General features: G+C 38.9%; 1 protein-coding gene across 7 annotated transcripts in view; it reads right to left on the bottom strand.

The window, feature by feature from the left end:
• Positions 1–16,402, bottom strand: part of LOC136855717 (protein pygopus-like) — a 34,687-nt gene extending 18,285 nt beyond the window's left edge. For 4 of the 7 annotated variants that reach the window (XM_067133041.1, XM_067133042.1, XM_067133044.1 and 1 more), the window contains exons 1-4: positions 16,000–16,402; positions 12,440–12,610; positions 7,935–7,961; positions 377–963 (exon numbers count right to left, since the gene is read on the bottom strand). In XM_067133041.1, the coding sequence (XP_066989142.1) occupies positions 377–963; positions 7,935–7,961; positions 12,440–12,610; positions 16,000–16,018 (804 nt within the window). In that variant the 5' untranslated portion in view covers positions 16,019–16,402. The remainder of the gene's footprint in view (positions 1–376; positions 964–7,934; positions 7,962–12,439; positions 12,611–15,999) is intronic. The other 3 variants (XM_067133043.1, XM_067133046.1, XM_067133047.1) reach the window with 2 other exon arrangements.
• Positions 16,403–16,819: the final 417 nt, after the last annotated feature.

Here is a 16,819-nt window from a genome sequence, read left to right as displayed (position 1 = left end):
TAAGCAGTTGTAAAAATAATGAGAGAAGCATACAATACGTAGCAATGTGCCTACATTAAGAAAAATCTGCACACCCATCTTTTTAAAAAAGAAATCACAAAACTATGCTTTAAACAGTTATGTTATGACCTTTCAGTTTTTACACCCTGTGAAATACAAGATTATGATGTTAACACATTTCTTTAATCAGCTCTATGAAATACCACACCTCTCAATATACTTCTCGGCTAAACGGACACTCAAAACCACATGGAAGTCTCAGAAAATAAAGATAATAAAAAGATGCAATATCCTTACAACTAAGTTTATATACTGTACAGCTTTCAGTTCGCTGAACTCAAAGAAAACAAAAAGACAAAATTACGTCTTTACTCACCTTTCCAGAGCTGACCGGCATGGGCTTGGGACCCATGTTTGGACCCTGTCCATTGTTCATGCCGGGCGTGTTGTTCATGCCAGGGCCGTTCATGGGATTCATGGGACCATTCATTCCTCCCATGTTGTTCATCTGGCTCATTGTAGTCATCGGCATCCCAGGGCCGGACATCGATGTGTTCATCCCGTTCATGCCATTCATGTTCATGGGACCTGACATCGGCCCATTCATAGGACCATTCATTGGGTTATTCATGGGGCCCCCTGGGCCCATAGGTCCACTCATAGGGCTATTCATGGGACCACCAGGTCCCATTGGACCTCCTGGCCCCATTGGTCCATTCATAGCTGGCCCCATGGGTCCATTCATCGGACCACCCATTCCCATACCCTTCATATTCATGTTCATATTATTCATACCACCCATATATGGCATACTCATTGGCCCCATCGGTCCATGATTCATGGGACCTGGACCTCCAGGCCCTGGTCCGGGGCCAGGACCAGGGCCCATATTTGATGAGGATGACACAGAAACTGGTGGCGTGTCATCAAAGGGATTGGATGCAACAATTGTATCACCATAACCTGGAACCAAACAAGTTAGGATAAGCTTAGGATAAGCACATCATTCAAAGTAACAATGATAATAATACACTGAAAAATAGACTACAGTATATACAGTATCTATTAAACTCCTAAAGTATGTTCAAAATTTAACAAAAAAAAAAACATCACTGAAACAGTCACACCTCCTTATTTCCATAAATTTTTATCTCTTTTTTTCAGGAGGCTAGACATAAAACAAGTTCTCGTCACACTCCTTTGACCTGTGCTCTTTCTGCCTGAACCCCCTTCAGGTCCATGTCTCGTCTATCTCCCTTTTCCCAGGTTTCTTAGGCCTTGTCCACTCTTCCAGATCTGTTGGAGATCTCGGTCTATTTTCCACCCTTTGGATGCAACATCTCTCCATGACCAAATTCTTCATATCATCCCACTGTACTCTGACCATGAATCTTAAAATTCTATAGTCTTACATTTTCCAAATCTCAATTTTCCCTGTCAATGTTTATGTTTCTGCAGCATTCATAGTACAGGCCTCAAGCACCAATCCTATGCCTTTGCCCACGAGCCAGACTCTCCCAGATGAGCCATTCTGTTTCCAGCCAACTGGAGGAAACTCCCCCCCCCTAAAAAAACTTTGACAACCAATGGAAAATCGCCAAAAATTTCTGTAAGCCCACTTGCTGGTGTAAATGTGGCATAGATGTACCCATGGCTTCATTCAACTTTCTAGTATGATAAAACGCTCTATCGAAACATCAAGGAATAAATGAACTTCGGACAGCTGTTGTATGATTTACGTGCTGCAACAAAGAAGCTCATTTGAGAGACTGAGAAACTACAATATAAACCAAATGGCATCCAGATGGCCATACTGTCCAGTGAAGCTTGTTTGAAAGAGGGTCTTCTTCTGAAATATTAATAATAATAATAATGTAATGATGATTCCAAGTAGATACAGGAGAATATCTGGTTCCACTCCTTTAATTCCCTCTGTGCATTATCGGACATTATACTGACCTGGTAAATCACATGTTGGCAATTCAAATCCCAAACAAGAGGTTTGTCTCATCTTTAACAAAAATATCAACAGTGGTAAGAACAGGTCATCTTAGACCAATTTTATTGTTTTCTTGTTTTCTTATTATTTTGAGTTCTTTTTTTATGGCGGTATGTTACACACTAAGATTTCAATTTTCACTCGATAACATACACTACTATATTCTAGTATATTTATAACTTAAGGGTATTTCGGACATAACTTTACACCCGAACGTCTGCTGACATATGGCCTGAGCACAGGATTTTTCTTATAAAGAACAGGAAATGTAGTTGTGGATTTTTCTTATAAAGAACAGGAAATGTAGTTGGGGGAGGGAAAGGGGTTGGGTATGTAGGAGTTTATTAATTGTTGCTACTCCATGATAGGTTGGCATCTTGGCTTGGCAATCCTCTCACTGTCCGGTAACTGTGTAAATATTTTTTTTAAACGATTCACACTTGACAAATTCACAAGATTATGTGAAACAGTTAAGGACAACCTACACTTCATCATTACTTCAGTGTCTGGATCAAACATAATATGGAATTCTATGGCTTTGGTGCAGTGCAAACAGAGGTCAACTTGTGAATCATTTACTGCTAATTCCACTTGGCTCTTGGTCCTGAATAATTCTACTACAGTATGTAACAAAAGATCATTTACATGTGAATTCAGAATCCTAACACTTGAACTTACTTCCCTTTCCAATTTTCAGTATTTTACCTAATGGCAATGCAAGTTACTAATTAATGTGAATGTTTAGTTACTGAATGCCTACTTACCAGAACTGGTTGTATAGGACAAATTTCTTTAAACATTTGTTTTCTCTTCATAGTATTAATTGAAAAGTTCAGCATATTCACAGTAAAGCCACATTTTTACCAAAAGGCTACCTTATGATCATTATCTTATATAAATTTCAGCTGCACACCTTGTCTGAAGCATAAAGCTTTCCTCCAAAATTTATACAACTGAGATTTTTGCTTAACTCGCCAATATTTGCATTCGTGTCCAAGCCTTAATGTTTTTTTCAAAGCTGATACAATTAAGAACATTCCTAACTTCACCATAAGCCTCCTACCTACCGTTTACAGTGGTTTATATTTCAACTTTAACTAATCATTAGCACTTTGTCTCTACTTGTCCTTACATTTGGTTGCAAACACCTGGAAAACTTTAAGACATAAGACTCCATTTCTTCTTCTATTACTCTTAACTTTGAATAATCTTTGTTACTAATCTTCGAGTAATTCTCACCAATTTCCTTCGATTTGTCTTGTCAAGTTTTAAATTTAACAAGAAGGAACTATTAACAATACTGCTGATATGTTTTCCTAGAGTTTAGCTGGTCACATAAAATCAACACAGATAATCTCAAAAATGTCCCCTACCTCCGCTACTCTGAAATACCACCAACGTAAGAGGGAAGAATGTAAACCATACCCACTTTTTAGGACCATGTTAATACACTTGCTGAAATCCTACAAGGAATTACCTACAGCAAAAAAGAAACCAACCTATGGAAACACAAACTAATTTCTTGCCTTCAAACAACATTATAAAAAATTATAAAGACAAGTTCAAACGTTACCAGATGATCACCATCACACCACACTTCCTATTAGCGGCTTTAAGAACTCACATTGTGGCCATAACCCTTCCCATTAATCAACAATAGAAAATTTACTGAATGTAGACAAATCTACAAATTATGGACCATGATTATTCAGTCCTCCTAGCTGCAGATGTAGAAAGACCTAAAGATGATATTCTCCAAGGAGACGTTACCCATGCAACCCTTTCTTCTGCCAGCATTCTTGGGGTTTGTTACAGGAAAATAGGAATGAAACTGCTGCAATAAATCCTTGTGATAACTACAACATCAACCAAGGTTTCCATTCCATCTACATGTCCATTGCAAGTCCTGAGCAAAGGTATGGGTTCCTTTCAAGATGTCATCGCCATTGTCAGGGTAATCAAGACAGTTGTGATGCAGCTCAGGATGACCATGAAGTTCTTTCTCAACTTCTTTTCGAGTCAAGATGCTAAGGAAAAATGGCTCCTCGGTCACCCTTTTCATCTTAAGTCTTATTTTTCTATAACAGAACGGTAGCCCAGGTTCATCATCATTAGCCATGTCTGTTTTACAAGACTGAGGTGAGTGAGAAGTGGCACAATGATTTTCCTTTGTAAAACACACTCAAAATAGTATGACCTTTGAAATATTAATGAACTAATGCCCAATACAATAGTCTGCACTCTGTATGAACACACAAGATTACTATTAGATTATAGAAAATGAAATAATAGAAGTACCTCTGACAGCACAATTGAACATTCTGAGCTATCAAAGTTAAAGTATGTAATCAGCTATGTATAAAATCACATTTACATAATTTAATCTACATCTAATTATTGATAACAAGAAATCACAGATTTACAAAAAAAAGGAATATGGAAGCTTTTCACAGTGACATACATCAACAAGAGAAGAAAACAAATAAACAAAAATCTGTACTGCATCCTAAGCGTCCACATATTCATACACAAATTTCACAAATGAAAGAAAATTACAATATGACTTTGTGACAACTCATGAAATAAATAATATAGCTCAACATTAATGAACATAACTTCAGGGATACTGACGAACACCAATTGGCTACATAGCAACGAAGCCCTCCAAGTAGCAGAATAACATAAAATAGTCTAAATTATCTGAAATAATTTTGATATTGTATAGCCAAACGGACCCACATAACTGACGTGTAATCTGCCAGTAATGGTGAAAATGAGGCTTTCCAAAATGATGAAACTTGCGGATAACAGTGCCGGTTACTGAATGAGCGGTATTTACCGTTAAGAAGGAGAAGGCGGTTGATTCAATTCATGCTAACTGTTATCTATGGTCTATAAGCTTAGTATTCCAGTTACTTTTGTAGTTTCTGAACTGCACATGAATACTTCATTTGTTCAATCATTTTCCCACCCTGTATCATCACTTATATACACAATGTATTACAAAATACTTTATTATCACAGGTAGTGTTACCAACTTCGAACTGTTACCTGCATTTACCCTATAGGTATAAAGAGACGTAATGACTGACAGACAACTATTTATATATATTGCATATATAAAAGCACCGCTTGTGCATTTGTGTTGTCTTTTATTGTCTTTACTTGTACATTTTTCACTCTGTACCTCATATCATTTCTGTAAAATACTTTATTTGGGATGAATCTTACCTACTGTTAAAGATAGCTTATATCTCCGCACCGATAGGCGAGTCAGCATTAAGAAAAAAGATCGAATGGCTACCCAGAAGACTGTCTAGTACACCTGTTCTCCATCAGGTGTGTTTTGAATGTTTTAGCTCTTGTCAGAATTCTACATGTCGCCATTGTGTATAGGTGCTAGTTGGTAATTCATGGCTATTTGCTGCTATCACGGTACTGTATATTTATTTTTCCTACGATGCCTTCTGCTGGAATCAAGGCTAAGAATTTCAGGCTCCGTATGAATGATTACTGTGTTAGCAGAATGTTGATTCTGTAGGAGATACACACTGTTTATACTGGCTGCAATAGTATGAAAGTGTGATCTTGAAAATGGATGTGAGGAAGTGGGGATTTTTGAAGGACTTTCTGCTTAAGTTCATTAGTATAGGAAGAGAGTGTAAGCAGATAGATTGCGAAAGCAACTAGTTAGGTCAGGTCACCAACCTGTGATTTCTTCCCCATCTCTAGGTCATTATCTGTAGTTATTCATACTCAGTCTAAGCTTTTCCTCTATTAATGCTTTAGTTAGTACCAAGACTTCCTCTTCAGCTCCGCCTTCCACTCCTCTTTTGGTTCAGGGAAAGCGTACTGACAAGTTAGAACAGGACAAAAACCTTATTTTGGTCAGTACAAGGTTTGTCTAAATTGGTTAGGGAATCGGTCCCGGTTCTCCCCATAGTGTGCGATCTTTTTCACATTCCCCTATAAGAGGTAAGGTGTCGTTGCTCTCACCCGCCTGTACCCTGAGCCTAGGACTGGCCTGGGACAGCTGGAGAAGTCCACTGCCAGGGAATGCAGTCGCTGCTCAGGGCGATATGGTTCTGTACTCTCCATCACCAACCTCTCCGTTTTTCACACTCTGAGTCTCGTATAATGCATTAGCCGAAAGATCGTTTTGGTAAACATTAATCCTGGCTTCATATGCAACTTCTGCTGTCATCAGCACCTAGTATGAGGTTGTAGCACCGGTAGGACAAATTATTTACCTACAGACAGTATTAATAATAATATTGTGCTGTAGTGAGTTGTACTTGTTCTGGTCTTATGTCGACTCAGTCGATTGTTTAACCAATCTCATCTTTTGCTCATTCTAAATCCTTGTCTGCTAGCCTATTCCCCCTTCTCCATCGAAATACATTTGTTTGTTCTTTAATGCCTTTTCTTCAGCTATCAGCGAATCTCTTACTTCTGCCTCGATTAACATTTCTCATTCCAAACCTACCATAGTTGCAATATCTTCTGTTATTTCCAAGCTATATATTATTCTAGTTACTTAGGCTTCTAAGGATGTGTCGTTTGGGAATGCTCTCAAGTCTGCCGACTCACTTTCGGACAAGGCAGAGAGCCGTTGTAATTCCTCTTTCTCCCGCCACCCAACATTTCCTGTTTTCTTTTGCGCAGCCGACTCAACTGAGTCACTTCAGGCTGCTTTTCCCAGTCTCCCTTTCATTGAGTCGCGGATGTGATGCAGGTACTCGGCTACTGTCCTCTCGTGTCACCAGCTGTTGCCTCATGTTGCCAGCTGTTGCCTCCTGTCACCCACTGTCGCCCTCTGGCGGAAAAAGTTTTAACTGGAGGAATCTCCTTCGGTTTGATTGGCATTTGCTGGAGCACTTGCACTTCGCTGTGTCCTCATTTACTTGAGGAAAGAGGCCACGTAAAGAATAGGTCTCGGTTGTCTTCGAGTACAGTATTTCGGTGCACTTTTGGAGAAAGAGAACCCAAGCTTTCTCCTTCAATTAGAGCACGTTTCATAAGTTTTCTCATACTCGGCCACACACAGCTCCCTTTAAGTCTGCCGGGGCCTCTGGTTTTTTATGATACAGGCGCTTAAACCGTCTTCAGTCGAAGATTCGGTTTTCTTTATCTAGTTCCTTTGAAGAGACCAACTCGAGACTGACAAGTGCTTTGGACATGCTGAAATGGCATCTCTGTTTAGATTGCTGAAGTTTTTATCTTTTATTGAACTTTTGCTCAGTATACTACTAAGGATAATGGAACTAGCATGTTAATGAACATGAAGCCTACCTCTGGATATAAAGCCAAGCAAAGTTAAACATGGACAAAGTCACAAAAATCTGTAAAGTATATTCTTTGAGCCAACCAAAAAATTATAATCATGGGCAAACACAACTACTTAAATCTCAAGAGTTTTTTCTTCCTCCAAAACTCTGAATCTTACCATCTCTGGATTGTTTAAGGTATTCTCTCCTCAGCACTGACCAAATGCTGATAAAAAAAATAGCCAAGCTCCTAACAAAACTTCACAGTTACTGTCAAGCAAAATGGCATCAATTTCCCTACGAAAGCCAGCATCAAAAATTGATCTCAACTGCCGTGAAAGTAAACAAATTATACAGCATGGCTGAGCCTTTAACATCAACTGTCAGCATCTGGATTGTAAGCAGACAGCAAAAGTAATGAATCCAGTGCAGACTACACTGGTGGTGTCCCATACCTCAGAGGTCGTTCATTCTCATTCGTTAATCCTTACTTGTCATCCAGGCATAATTTCATCCATTTGGAGTATTCAGATTTCCCAGTAAATGACAGATTAACACTTAGCAAAGTAACAAGGTCTATAAACCAAGTAATAACATTCACAAAAAACAAAAACAAGAACATAAGCAAACAAATTCTAATAACAAACTCAACCACGGAAAATACTTACAGAATGGACCCTCAACAGAATGAAAAGCTGTTTAATAAAAAGAAAACCAATTTCAACACAATCAGATTTGTTTACTCATTAGGAAAATTTTACAGTAAGTACAAGACAAAACAAAAACATGCACTATTTTATAAAATAGAGAAGTTATGCCTGTGGAAGTCAAAAGCATATACAGCGATGATGATGATAATAACAACAATAATAATAATAATAATAATAATAATAATAATAATAATAATAATAATAATAATAATAATAAACATACTTAAATACACTGAACCAATCACTTGCTGCCTTTAACAAGGCATCTCAGAATCTAAATGTAACATCGGCAAAACACCTAAAACAGTTCAAATACAACCTTTCACACCAAATGCAATATTGACTGTGCAGGAACTATGAAATGCTATGATCAAAATTACCTTTCATGACACAGAATTGATATATCTTAAAGATATCATGCCATTACATCCATCATTACAAACCTAGCAATCAGTACCACAATTACAGCACAACCAACCAGTTTCAATTCATATTTGGGTGAAGCTGGTAAGTTGCATTTTGCGCGCAAAGCCATTTCATGACAATGCACCTTTGTTACGTAAAAGAAAAAATGTTTTGAATTATATGATCAAGTGACATAATCTAATCTAGGATGCCATACCTCAACTTGAATGTCTTAGAATGGTCGTCTACATTTTAACTATCATTTTGCTTCAGATCCATAGATAGTAAACAGTTAATGAAGACATGGATATATGTAAATGTGTACGTTGCCCTCACAATCCCAATCTTCAACTAACCAATTCACCTAAAAACAACTAAATTTTAAACAAACTCTGGTTTTCATAGAACCTAACCAATCATATTATGACCACATCATGGTCTGCGATGATCCCAATCTTCGTCTTTGGTTCACAAAAGAAAAGCACTCTTACTACACTAGCACCACCTGGCCCTACAGTAATCCATTCAATATCCGACTCATAACTCTACTTACTCATAATAATCCCACTGATCATATTATGCTCAAATTGCTATCCAAGTTGGAGGCTGGGTCACTGAGGATTTCAATTTGTTTGCTTAAGGATGACAGATCCAAAAGAGCTCTTAGAAATAACAATATGTTAAGGATATTGTTAAGGATAAAGCCTCTTAGAAACTTAAAATGGTTTACTCAAGCTCTTTCGCCTTCCACAAGGTTTGTAACATGTCCAATGCTGTGGCTATTGCTCGTACAAGAGGAGCTCAAAACCAGCAGTGGGCTCTTCCAGCTCCATACCAACTCCAGGTTATGCAGTAGATAGCACTACTGGATGCTTCAGTTCTCTCTCCAAGTTCAAAATGTCACAAATCCACCTCAAAGCTTTAGTAAACAAAGCATCACCTTGCTAAGGAATGCAGAACTCCTCTTCCTCACTATTCTCAACATGCGTCTTCGCAAGAGCCACACCAAACCCCATCATCTTGGTAGCAGTAACAACATGAGTTGCCCTTCATGGGAACGGTTTCCTACCTGGAACAGCATGAACTTCAACCACAACTGGAGAGGACTGACACTCCTTTCAAATGAAGGAAGTGTCTAGATTATGTAGTGCAATAGCGTCAAGAATCAAGAGTAAAAGTCAGCAACACCAATAGCAGTAAAATCCACAGCAAGAACTGAGGCCAGTCTTTAACAGTAGCATTTTTTTTGACCAAGATATGTTTGGCTTCAGAACACTCAAACTAAGGAGTGTCAAAACTGCATAATCATGGAGCACGAAGGAGATGCAATTTGAGCCAGGCATAAGACTTTCTAAAGAAAAGTCTAAAACAACGTCACTCATGGTTGCACTGCTCAGCATAAAAGAGGCAGGTTAAAGCTAGGTGAGCACATCACTGGTTACGGTCTGTAATGTGGACAGCTAGAAGATTCCGAGATGGGAGTCCCACAAGCATGCACTAAGACAACAGATATGCCGTAAAAAAAGTAAACTTCTTGACGAAGAACCAGAACATTTGTCATCTAAAATCAATTGAAATAGCAGTAGAAACATGTCACTAAGTACAGGTGACCCATGTGCACAGCTCATATTTAGAGATGGGAACCCCATGGGCATTAGGCAACACATCAGAAATACCATGGACATGTAAGCATTTCAATGAAGAATCTGGACACCCGTTAACTGAAGAGCTGTGTGAGCCAATAGTACTAAGGCCTTAAACAATACAAAGTACTTGAATAATGAAAAAGGCAGCTGGTGCACTAAACTCAGGTGGACAAGTATTAGTGGAAACTAGACCCAGAGTTGGGAAATCATTAAAACCTGTTAAACAGCTAGATCCAATTGAGAAGTGAGCAACATGAATATTTCTGTCAAAACAATGTTACTAAATTCAAAGGAGTGAGATGACTTGCATAAGTCCCCAGAAGATAAAAGTATTCCAAGGGGCATAACGACAGCTAGAACAGGGAAGTATGCTTCTCAACCACTGTCACAGAAGTAATAAAAGTACTCAAGGGAAGCATGGTGAGCTGGTGGGATACTCGTTAGATCAGAAGGCATGTAAGCTGATGGCTGTCATGTGCAGAGCGATGCAAGTTGTTGGAGCCAATAGGAATACAGGTGCTATGTGGGGTAAGCAAGGCTAGCTACCAGGTATATAATTTAGATGTCAAGTTATTAAAAGTACAATGAATTTTTTAAGAAACAGACTGAAACTTTCATCCCCCACCCCACTTGCTGTGCTGCAACACCAACTCCCAGCTCACGAAACTCCTTTCCCAGACACCCACCGTCCATAACAACCCCTCCTTCTGTGTGTGTTTATTCCTGTAAACAACCTCACTGCCTCTCCCTCCCATGGCACCCAGCCTCCCAACTCCCCCCTAGAAACTTTCCCTGGCCTCCCAACCACTCCCCCGGTTCTTCAAGCCTTTCTCACCCTGTCTGAATATAGGAAGTGTTACCAACATTTCCTCGGACCTGTGCAGTTTTGCCGACCATCGAAGAGCAATTTTTTATTTTTTTTATATTTATATATGTAACATATACATATCTTTAGTCCCTGAGGTCCAGTTGCATCTAGATAATGTCAAGCTTTGGATAAGGTGAAATTGGATAATCTAGGAATTACTGTAATAGTAAAAAATGGTTGGGACAGATAACAATCGAACCCCGGTTTTCACAACAACCCGTGATAAGCTGAAACCAGCGATAAGTTGGAACCCACCCCTCTAAAAATGCTTATGACTGCCTATTTTAATAGTTCCAGCACCAAATGTACCTCAAACTAAAACTCTTATAACTGCCTACTTTAATAGCTCAAACACCAAATATACCTTAAACTATCATCCTAAAACACTTTAATATAATTTCAAAGTCACCTTACAACATTTGAACCTTAAAAATATATGGCTTACAGCTACGTGAAAAAAACTAAAGTCCCAAATATATTCAGGCACAGCCATTTTCTCTCATACAGTATTCAACCAGTCCTATTTTCTTTTTAGAGTATATAGGGAAACACTGGGAATTCACAAGTCGAGTTAAGTACTGTACCTAAATATTTAAATATACGTATTGAAAAAAAAAAACACAATTTACTGATATTTTGCTGTTTACATTAATATTAATATTTGGAAATTAGTAAATCATTTTCTTATCATACAAAATGTATTTAGTCATGAAAGTAATTACTGTAGTGAAGATTGTTCTACAAAAAAATCTGTGAATTAGTGAATTTTCTGCAATATACTTGGAGGTACGTTCCACTTTTCTCTACACTGGTTATGATTTTATTTTCAAAACTTTATCTACTCAAAGGGAGGTGCATTCTCAACACCAGTGCATCTTTAACAGCAAAAAATACAGTATCTACTGCCTACAGCAAACTATATCATCATCTTGTGGATTACATTAAACAGCTGTAGTTAGGGACTACTTGAGCACAACACACAATCAACTTTCTGATTATGATGACAAAGGCATGAGGTGAGTACAACAAAGGCATAAAAGTGATAAGATTTAAGTATTCTATATGAACCGAGTATATTAATAGATTTTCATTAAAAAGCTTCCAAACTGATCACAAGAATATTAAATTCTACTCCCTGGCCTACATTACTTCAGTCTAAAATGTAAGGGTGACCTGATTAACTTTTTCATCTCGTATAAAATGGCCCACCTAAAAAAATTAAGTGGGCAACCCTGAACTACAGCATAATAGCCATTCTGGCAATCAGCCACATTCACATGATTACTACAGCTATGACTCATTCTTGGTGCTGTACACACCATTCGTACACCCCACCAGTAAATTCATCCTTAGCTCCATCAACGCTTATCACCAGAATATGAACAAAAATGATTTAGCAGTACATTTATAGATGGAATGAATAACTTTCTCGAACAAGAATAATGAATTTTTACAGACACATGCATCTGTGTTAGAGGAATAAAAGATTACAATCACAATACTGTAGTCTAAAACAAAACCTGAAACATGAAATTTAAACATACCTGAGAGAGGGGGCGGAACCAATTCATGACTGGGCGGAGTAGATGGGGGACCTTGTACAGATGCAGGCGTGTTTGAAGTCCGTCTCTTCTTTTTGGGGTTGTTTGGGGAATCCGGAGAGCCTCCGGTACCTGGTTTAAAGTCCCCAGTCAAGCTGCTATTGTTAGAAACAGCTGAAAAGTAAGAACAATATTTATTTGTCACGTTGTTAAAAGATCAAATTAATAAAGTAATTTGTACTTTCCCTATTTATACAAACCAGAACCTTCTGTAGGAGTGCTTCTCTGTGTGAGCTGGAATTGATTACTGAACTGGCAACAAGGTAGTTAACTGGTAGTAGGTGGGTGAATGAGGGGAACCTTCCACCTATCTGCCATCACTGAGCACTTTTCCTTTGGGAATACAAACCATCACCTTTTGTGGCAGACATCCCACTCAGAGGTGAGCAAATACGATCATCAACCCCTGAAGAAGGAAGCCCATTCAAAGTCATACACAAGTTCTCGTGAGAGGGCTTCCAAGACTACAACTTCTTCCCTAGGAAGGAAGAAGTAACAGAAAAAGATGAGGATAAGCATGGCAATTAGGAGGAGGGAGAAGATACACAACTGTGTTACTTCACCTTACCCCATCCACAGTCCCACTCTACTGTACTTGGCTACGATAGGAGAAAGCTTGAGGTAAGAAGCATCACTCGATTCATCTGTCTACCTTGTCAGTAGCATGAAAAGGGGATGAGTTTGGGACAGTCCTCATGTTTTAGAAGTAAACAGGAAGATACTTATTCTTGAGAATGCTCAAAGAACCCTGTGTGAAGGAAGAAAAAGCAGAACATGGGAATAAGCTCAGAAATGACGAGAAGGAAGAAGGGGAGACACTCCTATCCCAAGTCCTACTCTACCTGGCTACCACAGAAGAATGGTCAAGGCAGGAAGCATCACTCGACTCACCTCTGCCTACCTCAACAGTAATATGAACAGGGAAATTTTGTTACAATCCTCATGTTCCAGAAGTAAAAAGAAAGACATTGGTTCATCAGCATGCACAAAGAACCCTATGTCAACCCTACCTACAGCAAATGTCCCCAGCGCAGGTGAGCAAATGCTGTCCCCAACCCCTGAAGAAGGAGGGTACTCACTCAAAGTCCAAAAACTTCTGAGAAGTCTAGACCTCTTCTTCTTCTTTTTCTCATTAGTCTTATTCTCACCAAGACACACATAGGGAGCAAGGCCTGTACTCATAATGAGGGGATATCCCAACATTTAAGACACTCACCACCAGAGGTTCCGCAGTCTTAACAGAAACAGTGGCAAGACCAACAGTGATAGTCAAAACCCCTCAGTGTACCATGTGCTGAATGTTTGGTGGTGTCGAAGACAGAATAATCCCCTTCAAAGAAACTGGTGAACATTTTTTGGCCTTTTTCCACTGCTGCCAAATCTCTCCTATGTAAAGGAGAACGGCCAGCGCACTCCTAGCACCAATGCAGAATAACAAAACTAGTTACACAAGAACACTAAGGTCATCAAAGTGGCCAAACAATAGGTTATATCCTCACACCTTCCACTGATCACTTTCCTTGTCCAATCCATGTTGATCAAAAAATATATCATGCGTATAATAACAAAGATGAAAAATGTTTCAACCTCATGGAAAGTCAGAGCGCAGCAGGATGTCGTAACTCGACAGCAGCCAAAGAAAAAGTACCTGATAACAGCAGCAGGTGAGTGGAGGATTACCGCAATTAACCCACCTCACATTAACTACCTCGTTAACCAAGTTTTAATGATCAATTCAGCTCAAGCTGAGGGTCACTTCTACATAAAAGACTCAGGTTTATATTCGCACAGGAACAAATAAATACTAGCATAAAAATCTAGTTTTTAAATACTAAAACTAGTTTTTCACAACAAGTATTATATATACTGTACAATGTTACTGAAAACATCTGAAGATAGTATGTTCATTTTGATATTGCTTGTACTGTACTGGGCCAGTGAATAATAAGATTAGTATATATTTAAATACAAATATGAAAACCCTCATTTCCTATGTCCATCGTTATTGTTGTGTTGCAGTGGCCCTTGGACACTAGCCAAACTTAGAAGGCAATAGGCACTTTGAGCTCGTGCTTAATTCTACCATGCTTGAGGAAACTTTTTTTGCTTTCATGTTACACTAGGATTATCTACAGTTTTCAACCACTTAAAACTTACGAAATTCTTATGGTAAGGTACCCGAATGTTTTCTGACCCCTTCCAGGATTCATGAATGTCGCCTTCAGTTTGACAATGGTTTCTTTGTAAGAAGTGCTGATGGAGATCTTAAGTGATATATTCCATATTAAGCTACAGATGTCAAATGGCTCTTAATCCACCTGGAAGTAAGATCACTTACTGATCAATTTTTCTTCTCAAGGCAAACCTTGGCTGAAAGCATCAATTGCTGGTAAGGAATGTGCTCTGTGCAAAGATGTGGGGAAAGAGGGGTAACCCTTGCCAGTTACGACTCAGGCCAGTTGGGGACCCAGCACCCCTAATAAATTAGGCGGTAAAAGTTCGCTCCTGGTCCGAACTCCAACTCCACATGACAAAGATATTTTTTCGACAGTTTTCTTGCTAATTCAAAATTTCAACCAGAAATCATTATAAAGCTTCCAAACCTCAGGCCGTAAGCACGTTTACATGCAAAATGGGCGCCGTGTTTAGTACCAGCCCCTTGGGGGTGCATAAAAACATAAAATAAGGACGTTAATAACCAAACACATAACATCTTATGTTATTTTGGATGTTATGGCCTAAACGACTTATGGCCGAAATGACCAGAACCAAAGTACTTGATGGTACAGAGTACTCGATGGATGTTCGGACAGGAAACAAACATCATCCAATTAGGTTACATTACGGACGGTTACATTAAGATACATCTCCATAAATTACCGTACGATTTTTATGCTACCCTACGACACATGAGAACCCGGCATCCTACATTAGGTTAGTTTAAAAAGGTCGTTTCAGAATCTACCCTTGCAATAATCCTCGGTACATTTTCACGACAGCTATATATGTATTTCAAACTTATTAAATTATTATATGCATTTCTCATCTTTCCGAGCAGTGCCATACACTCGCCTTTGGTTTAACCCCTATCCATAAACTCTGGTTTCCCTCAAGGATCCCCCCCGGGGATAATTATTAGATATATCTTAAGGGGGGGATGGAAAACACCCCCCCAAATAAGAATAAGTAGTTTGCGACAAGAACTGCGTAACAAACTTGACATTTAACCCGTCGGAAAAATGACGGGGTTCGCATTTAAGATGAATAACCCAAAGTAAAATGACAGCATTACATAGCTGGTAATAATATTAGGTAAAGGATTGGATAAGCAAGCACCATTACAGTCAGAAAAGCAGTCGGAAATGCGTTTATTTAGCGAGATAATTAAAAGAATTAACCCCGAGGCTTCTGGCCACTCCAAGAGAAACCATTGAGAGGAAAGGCGGTGTAGCAGCGCACCGGTACAAAGTGACAAGATCATTACCTGCTTCTTCACTATTTACCTGTCTTTTTCTTGGGCATGGCTCCTCAAATTACGCGTGAGTCGAGGATGGAAAACTTCGTCGGCTCAATTTTCCTCACGGGTAGAGAAAAGTTTTCCTCACGGGTAGGAAAAAGGAGGATTTTCGTTCCGCGTTCAAAGAAGAAGAAGAAGAAGAAGCAGCCCTTGTCTTCTGTCGCTCTCTCCACGAAAGCGAATCAGCTCGAGTTTTCCACAGTTTTGCCACTGAATGAGTTCATTATCGCCATCTTCTTCTTTCCTTTAATGGGGCAAAGGATCCGTGAATGGAGGTCGCATGCGTGCGTCACTCGCAAGCCGCTGGTCCCGTTTTATTTACTAACAAAAGCGACGTGAAAAATGAACTGTTTTGGTTTTGTTATGGATTGTGGGGAGTATACAACCCTTCAGGATGAGGTTTCGTTCTGTATTGCTTCTCACGTTTCCCTATGTCCTTCTGCATCATACTCCCATTATGATTAATATTATCAAATAATAAAGAGATAATAGCAAGCACGACAGAAATAAAAGCCAGCTTTCTAGAGGAGTCTTTCTTTAATTTGTATTGCGGCGCCCACAACGCCTCGCCTTTGCTACTCCTGCCGTGTGGATAATAATGCATTACTAGACATCCATCTTCGAAAACCTGACTTTTTTCCCAGGAGTTCTTGTTATCTTTGAATTAAATTATCTCTGTGTTCGAGATTTATATGTACAGTCGTTAGCAAATTTGAACGAGACATGGAATGTTTTTTTTTTTTTCTATCGTCTCCTTACCATAAAACATGATACATTAAGATAATTGTCAGTTTTCCCTAGAATTT

Source organism: Macrobrachium rosenbergii, chromosome 32 (assembly GCF_040412425.1).
Source record: "Macrobrachium rosenbergii isolate ZJJX-2024 chromosome 32, ASM4041242v1, whole genome shotgun sequence".
Taxonomy (NCBI): Eukaryota; Metazoa; Arthropoda; class Malacostraca; order Decapoda; family Palaemonidae; genus Macrobrachium; species Macrobrachium rosenbergii.
Note: the sequence above shows the minus strand (reverse complement) of the source record. Positions and strands in the feature narration are given on the sequence as shown.